This window comes from Cloeon dipterum, chromosome 3, assembly GCF_949628265.1.
Source record: "Cloeon dipterum chromosome 3, ieCloDipt1.1, whole genome shotgun sequence".
NCBI classification, from domain to species: Eukaryota; Metazoa; Arthropoda; class Insecta; order Ephemeroptera; family Baetidae; genus Cloeon; species Cloeon dipterum.
Genome location: NC_088788.1, coordinates 20,356,838 through 20,377,689, shown reverse-complemented (window position 1 = coordinate 20,377,689; position 20,852 = coordinate 20,356,838). Strand labels below are relative to the sequence as shown.

Here is a 20,852-nt window from a genome sequence, read left to right as displayed (position 1 = left end):
TTATCACACCATCCAAACGATTTTTCGGGGGCGACGATTTTGGCAGAAAAGTGGTGCATTCTTCTTCTGGCAGCACGTTTCGCGACGGTTGGTATGCCGCTCGCAAATGAAGGCGCACACGGTTGTGACGTAATTTACTTTTAATCGTGACCGAAGGTATATTTGAGTCGGTCTAGCTGGTGCACATTCCTCGTGTGTCTGCTTAATTGAGGACTGTAGGTCACGGAGTCGGTCGTCTCCGCATGAACGGTGTAACTACAGCAAGAGTTGAATAAAATTGGTGCAAAACTTGACCTTGAGGCTGCAACGAGGAAAATTGCGTAACATGTTGAAGATTATGAGGGAAAAGAAGCAATATAACGCAGACTTTGCGTCTAACTGTTGAAGGAAATCAAGAAAACGAAAAAATCCACATTAACATGCAGTCCGTACTTCATAAATGGCGCTCCTCTTTGAGGTTCTGTGCGCCGTCAGAAGAGAGAAACACGCACTGTGTAAATACAGCTCGGCATAATGAAGAGCAAGTCTGTGAGCTAGAAGCAAAAGCACCACAGCTCAGACCCGCACAGGCTGTCTTCTTACATGATTATATTGTTGCAGGATGGACGGACGTCCATTCAATTCCTTTAATAATGTACATCCGTTGTAGGACGCACAGTCCGGCGGCCTCACCACAACCAAACGCATGCATACTTTTACGCAGATGATATATTGGAATAGGCGTCGCCTTATTAGATTTGCAAACGTGCACCCGGACTTGCGTGTGATGACGTTGCCTGCACTCAAATCGATTTTCAAAGATACGTTCAGCTCAGCTCAACTCATGAAAAGTTAAGATTCGCTAAATTTAACGAGATTTAACTAAAAAACATACTGTAATAATTTGTAAAATCGGATTGATTAACTTTGGCCAGTGAGAAATTCGCTTGACTGATTCGTCGAGGGCACACGGTTGTGGTCAACAATTCCCATGTTGAAAACCGCACAAATTAACTTAAGCTGATGTTTAAGCAGTTTTTAAATCATTTGGTTAACTTTGAAGTTACGATCAACGCTATTTTGTCATACTCCAAGAAGAGACATGAAAATATTCGCTATTTATAAGGACTCTGCTAAAAATATTTTAATGATAGTATTTAAAATTTTATGTTCTTCGCGAGAAAAAGTGTTTTGTTATTCAATGTTAATATCGTACCAATGAAATTTAATTAAATAGCAGGATAGCTGCAATTAATCGAAAAAAAAAACTCAATTAGAGCTGAATATTTTATGCAACCTGCTCGATTGGGAAGGGTTTCTTAATGAGCCGATCAAAGTGGGACGCAGGCCGACACAAACACAGTAAATAAAACAAAAGTGTCTGGAGAGCAACGCCTCCGCAGCGAACGAGAAAATGCCTCGAGTGGGTGTAAAGGAAAGGGCTCCATTTTTGGAGATGCACGTCGATTTTTAATTTACGGCTTAACCACGCATCCGGCAACTGTTCCAAATTTGTGCGGATGCATTTTTGGTGACGTTGCCGATGCACAAAGCAGCGTAATGACCTGCATATTTATTTAATGCTGCCGCCGGGAATGGGAACGACGAACGAGAAAATGCATCCTGCTGTACACGACTTGGAAATAATAATGTTATTATTCTTTGTCATGTCTTCTGCCTTTGTTACGGAAAAAAAGTTATGTTCGCAGCACTCTTGGAATATCTATACGGCAGATTTCTTTTCTTTTATCTGCCCTCCAGCAGGTTGCCTCCTCCTTATCTGCTTCCTCGGCACATTTTCCTGGAAAATCTAGTAAGGCTTCCGTTTTCTGCACAGCTGGACCCGTTTCCTGTGTCCAGCGCCGCCGGGTTTAAATAATTTTATGAACGGAAGTGGGCGTCAAGTCGAAACGTTAGCTCCTTTTACCGCCAGCAGTTTTGTAAAATAAACACCGCCAAGCAGATTAAAAAGCTGACGCGGGATGAATGGCGCGTAGGATTGCTCGCTTGCTGCTCTATTCCCCACTGTTTTTCAACAGATCTGCAGTAACGTCCGAAATCGGATGCTCTGTCTAGTCGTAAAATAGTCAACATTGACCTCGATCAGATTAACTTTAAATTCAGATGCTAATTCCTTATATACAATATTTTTCATGTAATACAGATGGTGACTTCGATCATTTTCGCCAAAAAGTAACTGAGGGGCAACTAAATCGTTTTAAATTTACGCTGCATTGTGAGTCTGCTGAGTGAAATTAATTTCAGCTAACTATATCGGCTGGCGGTGCATTTGTTGGAATCAATTATCGTGAGTTGCTTTTGCGTGCTAGACACTTTTTGCTAGGGGAATTTATTTGCATGGTGACCCCAAAAGCTGTCTGTTCACTAATTTGCACTTTTCGCACTGGAAAACTGGTCAAATAGCTGCCTCCATAGAGGAGCAGGATGCGAAGAGAGTTTTTAGAAAGGATTTATTTGCCGCTTGTAAAACAAACAGAAGCGTCGGAGATTGGGCACGTTGGACGAATCGCGTGGTTTGTTTGAATGGGGTGACACCATCATAGGCCGATGATGAATAAGATTATATTTTATAATGTTGACATCAGCAGTCACTTATGCCATTACTGCGTGCGCCTTCATTGCTGCCGATTGCCGTGGTGAGCTCATGTCGCACACACACATGCCCTATTATCCAGCAGCCCTGAACTAGGCGGCCCGTGAGAAATAATCCGGCGAGAGACGCGAATAATGCGGCACCGTTTCAATAATGCCTCAGACAATGGAGATTATAATGAACCGAGTAATAAAACAGTGATGCAACCCCTTGATCCGCCCACGAGAACGACTCCGCCGCCGCGCGCCGGCCAATTATAAAAGTCGGAAAAGGCGAATCGATACTGAAGTGCCGGTTAATTTGCAAACCGAGCAAGTCGAGTTGAGTAATGCAATTATGTCACCTGTTGCACTGGAGAGAGGGAAAGGTCACTCTTGCCTGCAGGCGCAGATGCAGCAGCTCAAAGTCAAGGAAAGCAATCAAGTACGATTGCAGCACACTTTATCACCTTGAAAGTTTTTTGCCTTCTGCAAATATAAATAGAATAATTGCATCCGCGCTAAATATGTATTCAAAATGATAAAACAGTTCTTGTATCGCTTATCCAAGTTGGTTTTTCCCTTACTGTACGTACCGCATTAAAACAGTTTAAATACTGATCTAATTAAACTCAAATTTTGACTTCTATTCAATTGTGAAGGAAAGTTATTTTGATTTAAGACACCAACGAAATTGTTGCTTTGGAATCTAAAAATTGAAAGCAAATTAGGTTTTGACCTCTCGTGAACCTTAGCCAAAAGCGTCTGGCAAAATTTTTCTGTATTTTCATTAGTTACGTTGTGAAGATCGTCGTTCTTAACACTCTGTGGACCATAGTGGCAACAAGGTGATGGGAATTTTGTCAGAGCTAAGATCCGAAGCATTGATCCACGATGACAAAAATTCAATAAATCAAACGAAGAGCGCCGCGAGCAGATAGCGAGAGGATGTTAGTTAGGGCTTGTTTATTTGAAAGTCGTCACGTCAAGGCAAATAGATAAGTTATCCAGGCCTGCTTATCTACCCCTGTAATAAGCTTTTCCTTTGACGGACGCGTCGAAAAGGCACTTCTTTTTCCTGTGCCCATGCACCGCGAGAGTTCGATCGGGCTGGCGGATATTTTATTTACTACTTCCCCTTTCGCTAACGGGGCATCTCTCCTCCCATGTTATGTTCACCAGAGCTCTCCATTCATCTCTGGCTGGCTCAGCAACAGAAGCAGCAGCGGTGGTGGCGAACAATAAGCACAACTTCCGGTGCTACAGATGCTGTCTGCGTGCCTCTGTCTTCTTTTTATCGCGGCTTTCCGAGTAATTACTCACGGCGGACCCCGATAATTGCCGCCATTTCATTCATGGACCGATTTTGCTCCGCGTCACGTGCTCGATTGATCGCAGGTCACAGGTCAGGTCGACGAACCCGCGCCGCGTATTTTGGTGCATAATTTCCGAGACCGACCGCAGTGCTGACTGAGAGAAAATAAAGAAAGGCTCCGTCTCGGTGCTTGCTCTTGCAATTAGAGATGGCAGTCGGTGGGCGCCACACTATTTTCTAATCATTTTTTATTCCTTCGTGAAGCGCGAGATAGAGAGAGAGAGAGAGAAAGAGCGGGGGTGGACTGTGAGCCTTTTCGGCGCTGTGTTTGAATAATCTAACACCACGGTGGCCTCATTATTTTTTCACGTTCAATTTATTATGCTTTTTTCTTTCTCACCGGTGCAGTTTGATAGTTTTCTTTCTATTTGTACTCGGAGAATGCGCTGTTGTAGCTGCATTCATCTTTCTCGTCGTCCGCGGCACGATTGTGCGCAGTGATTTTCAATTTTCGTGCCAGCTGCTCAGCCGGCCGGTCATTTGTCTAATTATTCTGTGAACACCACATGCTTTGCTTTGAAAGTCTCTTATTTTTTCATGAAGATTACGTTTCTAGTTTAGCTTTAACTGGGTGCGCAACAGGTTTTTTGCTGGCATTCTCATTCCATTTGTCGCTAGGAAAAATGATTTTGCCGTTTATAATATCAGCTTTTACTAAAACGTGAAAGAACAGTAATAAATGGATAAAATGTCTTAATCGTTTACGTTAACACAATTTAATGCTTTTAACAATAGCAAATATTTAACATAAAATTATAATAGCTTGAAGACCAAATCTTGGCCGTCTGATTGCAGTAAAAGGAGATCAATATTAAACAGTCTGAAAACCAACGATTTAATTATTTTTGTATTCAAAAAATGAAAGAGTGGTAAAATTATTTTAACTGTAATGGAAAATCCATTTGGTAACATTGTTTTTACAAGCGACAGTTAAGAAGTGAAATCTCATCACAGCTGTTTTTCGTTTTAAATAAGGAATTTTCTCGAGGTCAGTCCCCGACGAGACTTTGAAGCGCCATTTTTAAAGTCCCTGGCTGAGCCTAATTTTTTCAACCTTTCCCTGCCGCGGCGCTGCTTTTGTGTTTTTATGTTGGTAGGCCAAACGAAAAATACATGAAAGAATCTATTTTTTATTCTATTTAAGAAAGAGGGAGTTGGTGGTGGTGCTGAGGAATTTTGTGGGAGTGGACCGAGATGAGTGCGAGAAGAAGGAGAAGAGGTCGTTGACTCGTCTGGCTTGATGGCGCACACACACCACAGACATTTCTCCCCCCTTTGTGGCCCTCTCGTACGATACACACGGCTCTCCGCGTTGATAGTGCCCCGTGGTCCACGTTTCGGCCAAAATTCGGCCGCGGAAATCAGTCCGCCGCGCCGCACTAAGGCCGAACTGGAGCTGCAGTGGTGCTGTGGCTTAATCGCGAGCTGCGCCGCCGACCTTGCGCATGCCCCCTTTTCCAACAATGTATTAACCCATTGTTGGCCCCCAAACATTCGCGCTAATTGAAGAAGACGATTGGAACGATGTTGCTGTTGTGGGCTGTGAGAAAATATTTGTGCCCATCTCCTCCTCTTCCCTTCTCTCTTGCGCTCTCGCTGCTGTCCTTTGAGCTTGCCGGATTTTATTATACTTGCAGCCATGCATCAGCTGGAGCGGGCCGTAAATCATTCTTGCTAGTGCAGCATTTCTCTGCTGCTGCTGTACAATCACTCTCCTTTTTCCAGCCTGGGAATTTCGAAAAGGGCTTTTGATTAGGGGCTGTCGTAAATAATACGCTTTTTCAAGCGCACGACTTTTTTCTCCTTAAACGAAGCCTTGTTTTTGTTCAGAATTTTCTAATGGAAAATATAAATCATAAACAGATGTGGTGGAGAATGCGGTAATTGCTTTGAATAAAAAATGAATTTAGAGGAAAAAAGCTGATATTAAACGCATAATACAAAATCCCTGCTCTCGAAGCAACTGGTATCCATCCCTAGACGGAGCGTTTCAGTGAAAGACAGACTCGTTTGAAGCCGGCCGAATTATTTGCGAATTGAAACTGCTGAGCCGAAGATAATTAATCAAGTCTTGCGCTGCCACTACTTAACCTCTAATGAGAATTATATATTGACAGCAGCAGTCAGTCAGCGGCTTTATAACTTAATAATTAGCCGCGCAGCAAAAGCGGGCAACCGGCGTGGCAGTGAGTGGCGGACACACCCTTTTTTATATCCGCAATGAAAAATATTTGGATTTCTCTTTAGGAGCAGTTCGCGTGTCTGAATGGAAAAAGCAGCCAGCTCGCTCGCTCTCCTGCTTTTTTGCTCACGTGGAATGCGTATTAAAAAGTTTATTATTGATGCCTGTGCTGGGTACAGTTAAGCCGCATTATTATTACAGCTCACACCATCCCTTAATTATTGCGTACCGACGCTCATGCAATTCCAAGAACAGGAGTGCTGGCAAACCTGTAAATAGCACGTCAATTGACAGCAAATAATGCCTGCTAATGTATGCCACCGGAGTCCAGTAGACGGCGGAAGAGTGTTCCATAGCGATTGTCACTCACCTCTGTCATCATGTGACGCGGAAAAGTGCCAAAACAGCTTACGTATCGGGCCTAGGGAATTTACTTTTTCTATTGCTTTTAGAAGCTGTTACTCCAATGTTTAAGTGATAGGTTTTGATGTAGGGAATATTTTATCTATATTGAGTTTCATTTCTTTATAACTTAATAAAATGTAAAACATTCAGATACAGGATGAATTTTTTGGGCAAATTGGGTTAAAATTGTATTTTTTCTGAATGTTCAAAACTTAAAGAAAATTCATTGAGTCCAATTGGACAAAAATGATTTAAATTCGCATTGATTTTTCACTCGGGCGTTGATAAAGATGTCTACCTGCATCAAGTGGGTCATTTTATCGCCGCACAGCAATTAATTGAGGCTCTAATAATTCAATTGAACGCATCTTACATCAATTATGCACAGGTTGCGAGGCTGGTTGTTAAGAGGAACTGCAGCTTTCGCAGCAAGCAGCAAACCAAACTACTCGCCTGGCGTTCATTCACAGAAATTTGAAACTCGTTTTGCAGCTGGAGAGAAAACCAAGTAGTGTTATTGACATTCAGTGTAAAAGTTGTCTCCATGCGCGGACAGGTTTGCATTTGGATAACACGCTCAGGATAAAGTGCACCTGACGCTTGCAGCGGCAACAATTCACACGTAAAGCAGCTAGGATAAATGGAGCAATTGATATCACGAATACCTTCAAATATAGATTTCAATGTTTGTTATGACCATCATAAAGTCTTGTTTGTTGATATCTGGTTGTTCTTGATAAATGCTATGAAACAATGCAATGCTCATTGCTCATTGCATATTATCTTCGTTGCATATAATTAAACTTCAAAAATGTTAATATATAAAAATATTATTTTAGTGATCAAATATATTTTGCATTCAAAACACTTCTGATGAAAATAAAAACTCATTTTTATAGTTTCTCGTCGTAATTTAACCAGTTTAAAGATAATTTAAGCAATAAAATTGATATATTATTAAAAAGCTAGGATTTCACAGTGATATTAAATGCTCCAAACTACAAAAAATGAAGACTTCTCAACCACCACAATTTTTCAATGAAAGGTTTGATCCGCGATTTTTCTAAGTCGATTATATACAGAGCAAAAAAATCGATTAATATCCCCACTCGCAGCTGCAGCAGTCAACAGCAGTCTTGAAAGGTCGTGGTTTCCTCTCGGGATAGTTGCAGGAATGCAGTCTTTCTTGAATCGTTTTGTCTTCTGCTGCAGCAGGTTCTTTTTCCAAGCAAGCAACCCTTCCCTTTTGCCGCTGCACAGCTAGCATAATGTAATAACGAAGGTCAATGCACTCGTTTTTTATAAATCAAACACAAAAGGCCCCGAGGCTGCATTCCTCGTTAAGCTGCTGCATCATTTTGAGAAATTTCAAAGGCGGAATGCTGCCGCCCAGGAGTGGGGGCCCACCGTTCATTTGGACACTTTAATTGAAAATTTTTCTACCCACCCTTAATTACCGACGTCAATTAGCCGCGATTGTTGTTCGCCTGTTTCGTGTGGTTTCGGCAGTTTTATTTTCGGTTCGCGCCTTGTCGAGTGTACAGACAAGGTAATTAGGTAATTTCTTTTAATGATTCGTATTCTGGGAAGGAATTTCTAATTTGCGTCTCTTGGCGATCATTTTGTTCTTCCGCTGTTCCAACAAAATAATCGGGTTGAAAATGCAAAAATCATGTTTTATTCTGTGCAGTTTGTTCTTGGAATGAATATATATTTTTGATAGTACTGGCGCTGGTTATCTTATTCGTGAAAGTTTTTTTTTTATAAATAACCTTTCCCAAAATGTGACGTCAAAATCAGTCTCTTTCTACTTTGCCAACATTCTTAGATCATAATTTATGGTTCCTACAAATCTCTCTGCAAACTTTGCGTTGATTTCCTATCTTTTTTTTCCCAAGGACACATTCAATCTTCAATTCATCGTTGTTTTTAGCTATTGGTAAAAAATTACTGGCTGCCCATCAGAAAACCCAAACATTGGCCAGAGGAGCAGATATGAAAATATTTGTATTTTTATCCAAGACGCAAATCACGCGATCGGTCTTTGAGGGAATCACGCTCGATTTCCCAAAATTATTCCGATCTTGATAGGAACGAGCATGGTTGAAGGAATGAATTTGCCCAGCAGCGGTGGCGCGGACGCTACACCTGTCTGCTGGCAAGAGAGTTATGCGTGCGGAGCGCCGAAAATGCAGTCGGTTGGTCACCGCAAGGTCGGCCCGTGACCTTTCTCTGCATGGTGGGCGTTTTTGCCGGCGACGCCTCTTTACGTACTCGCTGCTGCCACACTTGCGGCATGGAATGCTAAAGGTGCGATAAGTTGCTAATTTCAACAACCGATAAATTAATTAATGGAATTCCTGTTGTGCTGCTTTTGCCACTCGGGCACGACTCGCGGATGTTGCGGAATTCCTGCAGCCGCGAGATGCTTTTGCGTGGCACATGTGCGGAAAGAATTGAGAAACGACTTCTGTAACACGAGAAGGGATACATTGATGACGTCTGCTAAAGTCGCCAGTTCATTTATCTCTTATTCCCGACCACCGTAAAATATGTTAATTTAAACTGAAATTTCGAAATATTTTTTATCTAAATTTAAAACATTAGTTAATTAATATATATTTCCCTATTTGATTTCTTCCCTTACTTTAATGGTCACTATAAAAAAATGTATTCCTACACTGTTGATTTTTAAGCAATTTTCAGCCTTTTATGAGACCAATTGCAACATACTTATCAAATTAAATAGTGAAATTTGCAGATATACGATAGATTCTTAACTTATTCAGATTTACAAACAACGACTATAATGTTTCATTTAGTTCCCTTAAGTTGTAAAGGTTACATTGCCCAGACAAGGTTATAGTTTGAGTGCTAACTTGATTATTAACATTCCAAATTTTTAACTTTCCCATTTCAATGATTTGATTCATGCATCGAGAAATTGGCTGAGTGCATCATTTATAAATCGTGAAATACGATTGAGTGGGTCTAAAAACTGTGAAGTTCCGACAGGCAAATTATTCAAATTGGTGAGAAAATTACTCGTTATCTTTTGTACAAAAAATAGCGGGCCGGCACTTTCAAGTGGTGCTCTCCACACGCCTCCACCTAGCTGGAGCACCATAAGTTATATCCTGGGATAATAATGACCATTGTCAGTGCTAACAAGATTACATACGGCGGAGATGAAGGAGCAAAAGATGTCAGTCAGTTGCTTTTATAATGAATAGCGTGCAAGTTGGGCTTTCTACTCAAACAACTTTTCTGCTCGCCGCCGCCACTGCCGCGCGGCACAAATCCTCATTTATATTAAATTTATGGCCATGCACGCAGGTATGTACATCACTCGCGTCCAAGAGAAGCTCAACTATCGCGGCGCAATCAAAACTTTGCATAAATAATAAACGCCCGCTTTGGCAGAAAAGTATTTGCGAGATTTGATTTACGGCCCGACCTCTGAATGGAGAACGGACCCACGAGCCAGGCGCCGGTCAGCGCAGGTAACTCACGAACTCGTGTGCATTCCTCGTGTTGGGAGCAATAAGCGAAGCGACTTGTTCTGTTTTCGGTTTTTCTGTTGGACGCCAAAAAGTGTCCACATTTCCTAACGGGGATCGACGCAGTAGAAATTCTATTTGGCACCGCTGTGAAAGTGCCGAAAACGAGGCAAACCACTGTTCGGTTCGCATTTATTATTTTGTCCAAATTTTCTCTCATCTTGCGATCGGGAGAGAAGATTGTTTGTTGTGTGTGGATGGAGCATTATTTGCGTTAGAGCGAAGGCGAAAAGAGGATTTCACCTCGGCGGTTTGTTGCTTGGTTCAAAGGAAAGGTGCGAACGCCGGCCGGTCCATGCGGCCAGGCGGGTGGCTCTCGGATGCTGCGGGGGAAGGAGAGAGAAGTGGAGGTGATAGGGGGGCGGTCATCTCCGACGGTGGCCGCCCGCATTCCTTCCGACCATGGCTGACCTTGTAAAGGGGGCAGCAGGCAGTGCAGGCCGGCCAGCCGGCCGGCCTAACCTGATCCTGCCTGCGAGTACATTCCCAGTATCAAATACACCAACATTTAAGGAAAAATTTTTTAACACGGCCAAGAGCAGCTAGTGAGCGGCGGCGGCGGCGACGTCAAGAAAAAGAGATTCCATCGCCGCGGCTTATTATATATGTAGTGTAGTATGAGAGGCGAGGGCCACTCCCTGATTCGAGTTTGCATACTTGGACTCACACACGCTCGCTTGCTCGCTCGCAAGCAGATTGCTAGTGTGTGTGTATTGTTGTTTTTAATGGACGCTGATTAAAGAGAGCTAACTCCTCCAGATGATGTGTATATATAATTTATTAAATTTTATTCAACCTGATCGTGACGATTGCGAAATAGGCATTGGATAGAAATTAATATATGAAAAAAATCTCGTTCCTGAACTTGAAAACTGCGCGGATTGACCTTGATGAACTTGTCGAGTTGGCTGAGGCCTACGATGACCTTGATACAATGTTGCGGCACTTTTGTTCGTTCATACCTTTTAACTGAAACTGGATTTGCCGTCGCGGAGCTGTAAACAAAATGCTGGTTGATCGATCGAAATACGATTTAGCGCTGGCAGCTTTGAAATGAAAGAAAGTATGTGTTTTGAAATTTGTTTTGCGTCCATAAAAGGTCAAGCCGCGCGCTTAAAGGGAATGAAATGATGCCTTGTTGCCACGCAACCCACTCGACGCACGCTGAGAATCAAGATTTCATACCAACACTGTCTCTCTCGTGTTTTATAATTCGCTTGGTTTGATAGTTTTTGGATAGGAAATATAATCGGATCAGTGGGCAGGCAGCACGATTTAATAGATTCAAGACGCACGAACCTTGAATTTCAATTCTATATAAAGAGCTTAGCTATAATGAAAATTACGATTTTAATTTAGTTTTAATTAGAGCATCGTCAATTTGTACAATTATGTGAAGCGGACGAGCAGACGCCCTGATTGGCTCGCTGCCCGACGCCATTTTTTTATTGTTTACGCAGACGTGATTGGGAATCGGTAACCAACCCTTTGTTTTGTCTGTTTCAGGAGTCTTGCAATTGGTATCGGTTTGCAGAACTTCCCTGAAGGTCTGGCTGTGAGTTTGCCGCTGCACGGCGCCGGTTTTTCCATACTCCGTAGTTTTTGGTAAGGTTCTGACCTTGCTGTCAACGCCCGCTTGATTGCCGATTCTTTCACAGGTATGGACAACTGAGCGGCATGGTGGAGCCTTTGGCAGGCATTTTGGGCGCTGTCGCCGTACAGGTGGCCACCCCTCTGCTTCCGTACGCCCTTTCCTTCGCGGCTGGCGCCATGATCTACGTCGTGCTAGACGACATTGTGCCAGAGGCCAACACAGGGTGAGTACAAAACCTCTCTAACTGTATTAACATAATGATTAATCTAATTTTATTATAATCTTGTCTAGTTTAAAATTTAAAATTTTGTTGGGAACATACTTTTCACTGTACAGATATCAAACAGGTGGTTGATATCACCTATTCCAAAATTATATTCAATTCATAAAATAATTTTCAAAATACTAATATTGCAATAGCATTAATTCAGAGAGAACTGTTGTCTATTAAATTATACTATAAGACAAACCTTCTAAACTTCACTCAAATAGTTCTATAAGCATAAAGTTTTACATTGCTAGCTTATACTCCACAAAATACTTTTTCATTTTTTTATCTTCCTTGCTTTTTATAATTTTCACCTAAAATTCTTAACCCCGTCGACTCAACAAATTTTAATCTCGAACTGTTAATATTGCACAGTTGACACTCTGGAAAGTATATTTCATGCATGTTTTTCGCCAGTTGTATTTCAAATTGCCATTTGAAATTTAAATCGTAATTCCACGTGATAAGATCTGCAAAGAGCTTTTGTCACGCACACACTCACACACATTGCAGGAGTAAATAATGGAGCAGGACTTATGACATGTACAAAGTTTGAATAATTCAGCGTGTGCTGTCTATTTTGCGATGCATCAACTCTATAAAAGTCGCATCCCTTTGGGCGTGGTGGAGCTCTGCTCATTTGGTAGCAGCATGATTAATGCGCAGGGCGGGCGTATTTTCACTCGCATTATTGTTGCATTTTGCATGTGGGCAATGTACTCTTGCGTTGAGTGCAAATGTTCATGACGGCATCCTGTGCGCTGTCTGACCCAAATACATTGTTTAATCGAATTGTTCCAAGTACTTGTATGTGCCCACTGGTGCCGCTGCCAGAGTGAAAGGGTCGAACCGGCGAGATTGTCCTTTTAAGGATAGCGCCTCGTAATTAAGGAATGAGTTGATATCCGGGCTCTTCTGGGAACCCAAACGACGGCAATTTCTTTTTCAACTTTGTCGTCTCCACTTTCTGATTTGTACCTTTTCCAGCCGAGCGCGGCATTGTTTTTTGTAAACCAACTTTCTGCACCGACACGACGAGTATTAAGTTTGTTCAATGCGGATCTGCGTAAAGGCAAAAGGCTTTGCTTAAGGCGTCCATCGTCGTCTCTGTCTCAAAAGTGCAGATACCCTTAATTGGTTTACAGCTTTTCCACCACCGCTGCAGCACCTTCATTAACAATAGGCTAGGATGACCAGCCTTAACTATTACTCCCCTCAAGGGGTCGTCTGACCGGAAATTCATAATTCGACACCCCCGCATTTCAATGCAAATGCTTTTCACCCATCTTTGCTTTGTCACTTAACCAATAAATGTTTTTTAAACCGAAAATGACTCCCTGAGGGTGTAACTACAGCAGTGCAAGCAGCGTCTTCTTCCCAGTCTTTCCAATATACCAAAATATTTAAGGTGAACCTTTTAAAATGAGCCAATGTAAGCTATTCAGCTAATCTGAGAGAAATAAATTTTCTAAATGACCCATATATTTTAAATTTGCAATCCGTTATTCCTTTTATAAGACTCGATCAATACCAGGCACAAAATTCATGAAATACGCTTTATTTAGTTATCAAGTCAAAATTTTAAAATCTCTTAAGGATCTTATTGTGTTTTTAACGGATGAATAAGAATCTTAATAAGTTTTCTTTAACGCAATGCCACAAAATCAACTGCAATTTCATATTGACTCTAAAAACATGACTCGTAAAATTATAAATACTAACATTATCAGCATTTAAAATATTGCTCTGTGGCTTTAATATGCCAAGACTTGTATAGTTTAACCTTTCATTAATTGGATTAATTGTTTAAATGTGCTGGATTAATTCTAAAAGGGCTATGTTCATTCAGTCAGTTTTTTTAACTTGTCAAATTTGTATTCACCGCAAAGATTTCCACGCCAATGTTAAGTCCGTTTATTTCAACAAAGCAGAGCGCAGCAGGAAAAAAATTCATTCATGAAATATTAGCGAGTATTTTACTTTCATTCACGGTGAGATGTGGCGGGTCTGGTGTCTGCAGCGCGGCTAAATATAAAATCCCTTCCTGTGAGAAACGCTCATCACGCATTGTTGGTAAATTAGGCGTTTTTCAAGAATAGGCATAGATTGAAAGGAAGGGGTCGCAATCGTAATTTATCCCACGCTGCTGTATCAAAAGAGAAAAATGAAAAGATCAGACGGTCCACCCTCCCTTCTTGTTTTGCTGGTGTCGCCTCCGACAGCGCTGGAGAGTGAGAGAGAGAAAGAGAGAGAGAGAGAGAGGACCAACTTGTTCCCACGACCTGTAACCCTCGTCTGCGCTCGCTCAACTCTCGCGATCTGAGGTGCAATATTGTTGTTGAGCCGCCATACACACCGCGGCTACATCTTGTTTCGTGCGTTCCAATTCAGAAACAATTCGTTAAGCTGAGTGAGTGGCTAATAAAAGTGTTCGTCAACTTGAAAAATGAAACGTTAAGAAAACATTGCCGCCCAGTTTAAATTTATTTTATTACACACAATACTGTATGCTCAGTGGAAATCATTTGCAAAAAGATCAAGCATTTTATTTCACTTACTGTATTTTCTGTTGTAACTTAAATCGTCTTTCTGCACAATTTCATTGATCATATGTATCCATTTCCCATCGTGCATTTCCTTCAACCAATTATTTTAATTACTCTGGCTCAAGTCACAGATGTGAATTTTTATCGCCTCCGTCACCGTATACTGTACATCTAATTATCGACCCCATGAGTCTCGTTTCATACTGAAATACAAGCTTCGCTCCCAACATTTAAATATACGCACAATGCAGCCGTTCGCGTTTCTCAGCGTGTGTGTTTATATTGGTTTTAAAAGCCTGGCGCGCGCTGGAATTTTTATTGGCGTTCGCTCTTGAAATACTCGTCCGATTTTTATTTCTGGCCCGCTCGGAGCCGCGCTGAGGGCGCAATTCCATTTCTTGATATCGACACACGGGGCGGCGGACGTCATTTCCGGCAAGGAAATGAGCCTGCATGACGTCAATTATGCACCAGACTTCCATCAAGTGCTGACCCGAAAGGTTGTTTTGATATCCTTTCCATTGAGGAGCTCGGTTCCAATTAGCCCCCGTCTTGGTTGCTGCCTGCTTGTGCATGAGGCGCCACTTACGTTGGTCAGTCAATCTCGATCCGATTGAGCGCTTTCGTCAACTCGCCTGTGTTCTTTTTTATTTTGTTTTGCACTCTTAATGAATAATCACTTTTGGCAGTGGTAATAAAAGCTTGAGCCCTAGTTTTGTCCATTCAAATCGTAACGGTCTATTCTGCTGTCAATTTGGCTCACTGTTTACTGTCAGGTGAGGTGGCGATTGATTGCCACTTAGTAAAAGTGCGTTTGCCAAGTTTTTTGCCATTATATGATCTTAGGTTATTCATTTCGCCAGATCAATTAATTGGAAATAATAAAATGTGAGACAGATCGGCAAATAAACATTTTTTGTTGTTGTAAACGTTTCTTATCAGACCGCAGTGGCAAGCCATGTCAATGTGGGGAAATCGGCAGAGCAAGAAAGCCTGCGTCAATTGCGTTTGGACGTTGACTGCTCGCTAAAAAAACACTCAACATGATATTAGAACGTATCTGGCGTGCCCGATCTTTTTTCTTCGTGGCGTGTAAAGTCTGCGGCCCCGAAAGGTCGTCACACTATGCAAGAGATCGGCCAAAGATGAGTTTTGTTTCTTTCGCTGTACTTTCCTGCTTTCATTCATAAAAAAAGAGATAAAAGGCAGATACGTTTCCCTATGTCAGTCGGTCTCATGTGTGCGTTACCAGCTCAAATAAATATTGGCGTTATTGGTTTCCTCGGATCACATGCACACATTTCGATGTAGAAAGGACGTAAATGTGTGCATTCGTCCGATGGCCGCAGTTCAAGAGGTTATGGGGCAACACGCACTGACGTAATAGATGACCTCGCACATCCTCCCTCATAAATAAGATATAAATGTGACACCCTCTGACCGCTGGCGAGACCGAACGAGAAATTAAATATTGAAACGACTTCCTCCCTTTTGATATCGTGATTGTGATACTCGGAGACAAACAAGATGGTCACAATACTCAATTTTCGATTGTTGACCCGCTCTGCCAGCCAGCCATCTGGCTTAAATTGGTCTGATGGATTTGTTCCAGAAAATTAATCGAATTTATGTGTTCTTTCTGTTTAAAACTGGCACAGATCTCTCAAACAAAGTCCTGGACGTTTGGTAAAACACCTTTACTGAAAAAAATTGTGGTTGCAATATCTAAAAAAATAATGATTATCATCAAATAAAAATTCTGGGGAAATGAAAAAACTTGTTGACAGTTTCATTTAGGTTCGAAATGTATTCTATGTCCTAAGATTTTTTTTTTTTTGTTAAAGAGACCTATTTTTCTATTGTCCACTATTATAGTCTGAGAGCTCTAAATTTCAACTAAAAATAGAATGAAATGATTTGGAAATAAAATGAGACTTTAAATTTGGGAAAGGCCAGTGCATAGTCTTTCTTTATATAACCAATTTTTATTCCATATCGGCGTCTTGAAACATGCGACACGTTTTTAATAATGATATAAAACTAAACATATCTATTACATAGCGCATAAGATAAAAAATTTATTTATTCCATTGCCTCGTGGTGGTATCCATTGAGCCGTGTTGCGTAAGACTGCAGAGTGCGTGGACAGGTGCTAATACCAACGCACTTATTATTATTTTACGCAATGAACACGAGGCATTGTCATGGCGAACGAGCGTCACGAAAGCCCCGCTGCATTCTCTACCTATCTGCGTGCTAATAATTTTCCGCCGCGATGTTTGCCCACGTAGAATGAGCAGAGGCAGAGATAGGCGAGGGAAGCAAGCCTACGCAAGTGCAACAGGCAAACATTCTTCACCGTGCTCGGGCCATAAATTTTTCCGATTCGTTGTTGGCCCAGTTTTCAGGCTCTGAACAAATGCAAAATTTGATATGTTTTTAGTTTCCTTTACTTTTTTCTAAACAGTCTTTCCTTTCTCGCTAAAACGTTTGCTACGATAGAGTTTTGTTGCTGAGCAGCAAAAATCAGTGCGGCAAATGAAATCAAAGGGCCGCCATCTTGATTTTCTGCCTACTTGAAGGAAATCTGAATGCGTGGAAAAGTACCAAAACTGGGCAAAGTAATTTGATGTCTGTCACAGTCAATTGTAAAATGCTAACTTGGGATATGCTCTTCAAACTCTTATCCTTTGTTAAAAAAATCGAATATTTAAAATGTGACTACAATTTGGAATGATTTCAAATATTTTTTGAAACGTATCACCGCCTCTCAGATTTATTCTAACCCATTATATCCAAATCCTTCATCTAAACCTAAATTACGCAGATTTTTATTGTCTCGTCACTCATTGCTTTTTAATTTAACATTTCATTGGGAGGTGAAATTTTCTAAACAAAAGCTTTGTAGTTGAGACGTAGCCCATTTTTTGTTATCAAATCTGGCGTGTTTGGCAACAACAAAGACCGCGCGCGATTGTGTGCTCGCGGCGCAATGTCGCTGGCTCTGTGTTGTGCGTGTCTTTGGTGACGTGACCCTGACTGCGAGTGACCTTCCTCTGCTCACCCACTCGGCCTGTCCCTATTTCTTCTTTGGACTCGGAAAAGCCCCCTTTGAGCCCCTGAGCTGACGCACGCAGTTGTCGGTCGGCCCGAGAATCGGAGAAATGCGACTGCGCCGCGACGCACAATGAAATAATCTTAATTATTTTATTATTCAAGAACGCCTCGTCTAGTCAGAATGAGAGTAAAAACGTCGCACACGCGCTCACATGACTCATCTTCCATCATGCTGATGAGCGCACCAGAATATCATCCAAACAAACTTTTTCCCAAGCTGCAAAAAATATGTAAAAACTTCTAAGCAAATCTATGACTCACGATCACAAAATTTTTAGCTGGCAAAATTTAATAAAAGCATCTAAAAACATTAATACCAATTCGTTAAATTTAAGTACCATTGTCGAATTTAAAATTTTAATTCCTGAAAATAATAAAGTCTGTGTTTACAACCTGATGAAAAAAATGCTAACTAATCTTTTTTTGTTTGTGCAGGAAAAATGGCCGCCTCGCAACGTGGGGTGGAATCGTGGGCTTCACGTTGATGATGGCTCTTGACGTTGGCCTCGGCTAACTTGGTTCAATCTCAACTCCCCATCAACATTTTTTCAAAATGCTGCTAAAGCGACGAACTCCTCTCAAATCTCAAACATCGACAACTGAAACATCCTCAACTTACATTTCTGAAGATCTTTGCTTATGCCATTTAAATCCAACGAACTATTGTGAGCATTTCTGCTTGGTAGCCCCATTTTTATAGCATCTATGTAGGATATCCGAAAATTGTTATCATCTTTGCACAATTTTTGTTTCGGCAACCAAGAGACCATAAAAATTATGAAGGTGGTCTAAAAACCAAAGGTTTTGCTAGGGAGGGTAGTTTTTTGTTACTTACACGGTAACATATTGACAGGTTGTATGTATCAAGTCAAAACTAACTTAGTCGTACTTATCAATTTGGCAAGGAAACACTGTTTGTAAAAAATTATGCATTTAGTTTAAATAATAATCTTGGTCCATTTATGCTCTCGCATTTTTTAGCATTCCGTGTTTATTGCATTGTTGGTCAGTAGTTTGCTCGGTAGTAGACTAGTCTCTTCCACATCAGAACCTCTCGCGTGCCGCAAATTAGCAAATAATAACTATATTTTTGTATAGCAGCCCGTACCACTGTCCAATTTTGACGAAACGTTCTTCCTTCCTTCCGTCTACATTTTTTGGCTGCTGCCGTTAAATGAAATGGGCAATTTATCAGCCAGAGTCCAAGCGGGAGAGACAACTCAGCTCTCCACCTCGATACCGGCACTCATTATTGTTTTTGCGCCGCGAGTCGCCGCCGTCGTCTTGTGGCAATTTAGCAATTGTGCCCATTCACCTCTGCAATAAAGCAACCGAGAGAGCTGAATGAATGGGCACGGACGAGTCAATGATCAATGAACGCGCTCTCCGCACATTCGCACTGCTCCGAAGCCAGTTCAATTCTCGCACCCGCATTTTTAACCATATCAGTCGAAATGAAGGCTTAAAAAGTTCACATTTGCTCCAAGCTGTGCCGATCCGATTCTTGTTTAGCTGCGTGCCTGATAAGTGGAAAATGGTGGCCGACTGGATGGTTAATAAAAATCAGCACGTCAAAATTTTCTGAGCATGGCATAAAATTCAAGGCGTATAGGTAAAATTTTTACGAATTAAAACAATACAGTAAGCTAGCATCAGTGTGCTTGAAATTTTTATTTTATCTATCCTATTTGTTAAAAACGTTTTGATATAATTAGAAATCTCAGCCGCGAGATTTAAGGCGACGGCTGACCGTTTTCACCAGTGGCTGGCGCAGCTTAGCTAGCGTCTGGAGGCTGCCCACGTGACCCAAAATTTGCTGGCTGGCGCAGCGCAGCTGGCTGAGACCTATAGATAAAATGCAATTTTCGTATTATAATTTTAACAGTTTACTCCTCAAAACCTCAAGATTGCTTAGAAGTAACTTATTCATTTATTCTCTTCCTTGCATGGCTAGTGCTTTCTTAAATTTTAGACCTAGAATGCTTGTTCAAAGTTAAAAAATTAATTTATTTTTTTTTCATTTTGTTTGCTTCCATCTATATATTCCCGTAAATGGTTTTTAAGCTGATGAGGTGGTGATCCTTTTTTGTTCACATTTTTCTTCAAACTCAACATTTTTACATCTCGTACCACTCAGTCGTCCATCATGTTTCCTCACTGACCCAAGTTCCAATACGAATTAAAAAAAAAAAAGAGCTTTTTTGTTCAGAAAGTAGATGTGATTGATGTTCTCCTTGAATATGCCGCGGGACAATTACTTAACATATAACTTACAGCATTTTACTGCATCTTTTTGTTTTGTAAAAAATCTTTGTAGTTCTAAAATTTACAGAACTAAAATAAGAATTTCCGGCACTTCATTCCATTACAGTTGAAGTGACTCAAAATCTTGAATTCTTGAGGAAGCTTTCAAAACAACTCGGATATTTCTTTTTCAAACATTTCCACTCCTGAGTTGGAACATGATCGGGCTGGGCTGTGTAATTTGAACTTAATAATATTGTGCAGTGAGTAGTGTCTCACAACATTTGACTTGAATGCTATTTATTTGCAACAACGAATCAAAATGTTAATGTTACATTATTTATCATAGTTTTAGTAATATATGTCCCCCCCCCCCAATTTATTTATAGATAGAAGAGAATTCGGTAATTATTGTTGTAGGAATTACGAGCCGTCCGCATCACTTGCAGCCATAACACCTTCTCAACTCTAATATTCATTGCATCTTTGATTTTGTTTTCAATCCGTCGTAAACGACTTTTTCAAGAATGGATATGTAATGGCAAAAAATCGGCTGAAATTTCAGAGTCTAATAAATCTATGTAGAATTAGCTATGACTGCCGCCAGTAACTTCCAAATGAAAGTGTATATTATTTTTAATCGATACTTGCAAGGCTAATTTGCAATATATTATGTATTTTGGAAGATAGTGGCTCAAGTCGCTGTCACGATGAATCAGTCTGAAGCACCCCCGCAGCAGGAAAGACTAATGAAGTTGGTTCAGATCCTGCTCTTCACTCTCTTCTTTTTTCTTTCGCCTTCTGAGCAGAACCACTTAATTACTCTTGTCTTGCAAGACGATTCGATTTGTGCGAAAAATCGGGGGAGAGCTGACCATGTAGCTTCAACAAGCATGAGAAATTTATAGAAAAATAAACAGTTTTTATACACATTAATGTCGCATCGTGTGTGTGATTTAATTCCCTGCGCGATTACCCGGTTTGTCCAAC

General features: G+C 41.1%; 1 protein-coding gene across 2 annotated transcripts in view; it reads left to right on the top strand.

Annotated features, from left to right (window-relative positions):
* Zip48C (Zinc/iron regulated transporter-related protein 48C) overlaps positions 1-20,798 on the top strand; it is a 29,225-nt gene extending 8,427 nt beyond the window's left edge. For both annotated transcript variants that reach the window (XM_065483021.1, XM_065483022.1), the window contains 3 exons: positions 11,600-11,698; positions 11,752-11,910; positions 18,054-20,798. In XM_065483021.1, coding sequence (XP_065339093.1) covers positions 11,600-11,698; positions 11,752-11,910; positions 18,054-18,132 — 337 coding nt within the window. In that variant the 3' untranslated portion in view covers positions 18,133-20,798. The remainder of the gene's footprint in view (positions 1-11,599; positions 11,699-11,751; positions 11,911-18,053) is intronic.
* Positions 20,799-20,852: the final 54 nt, after the last annotated feature.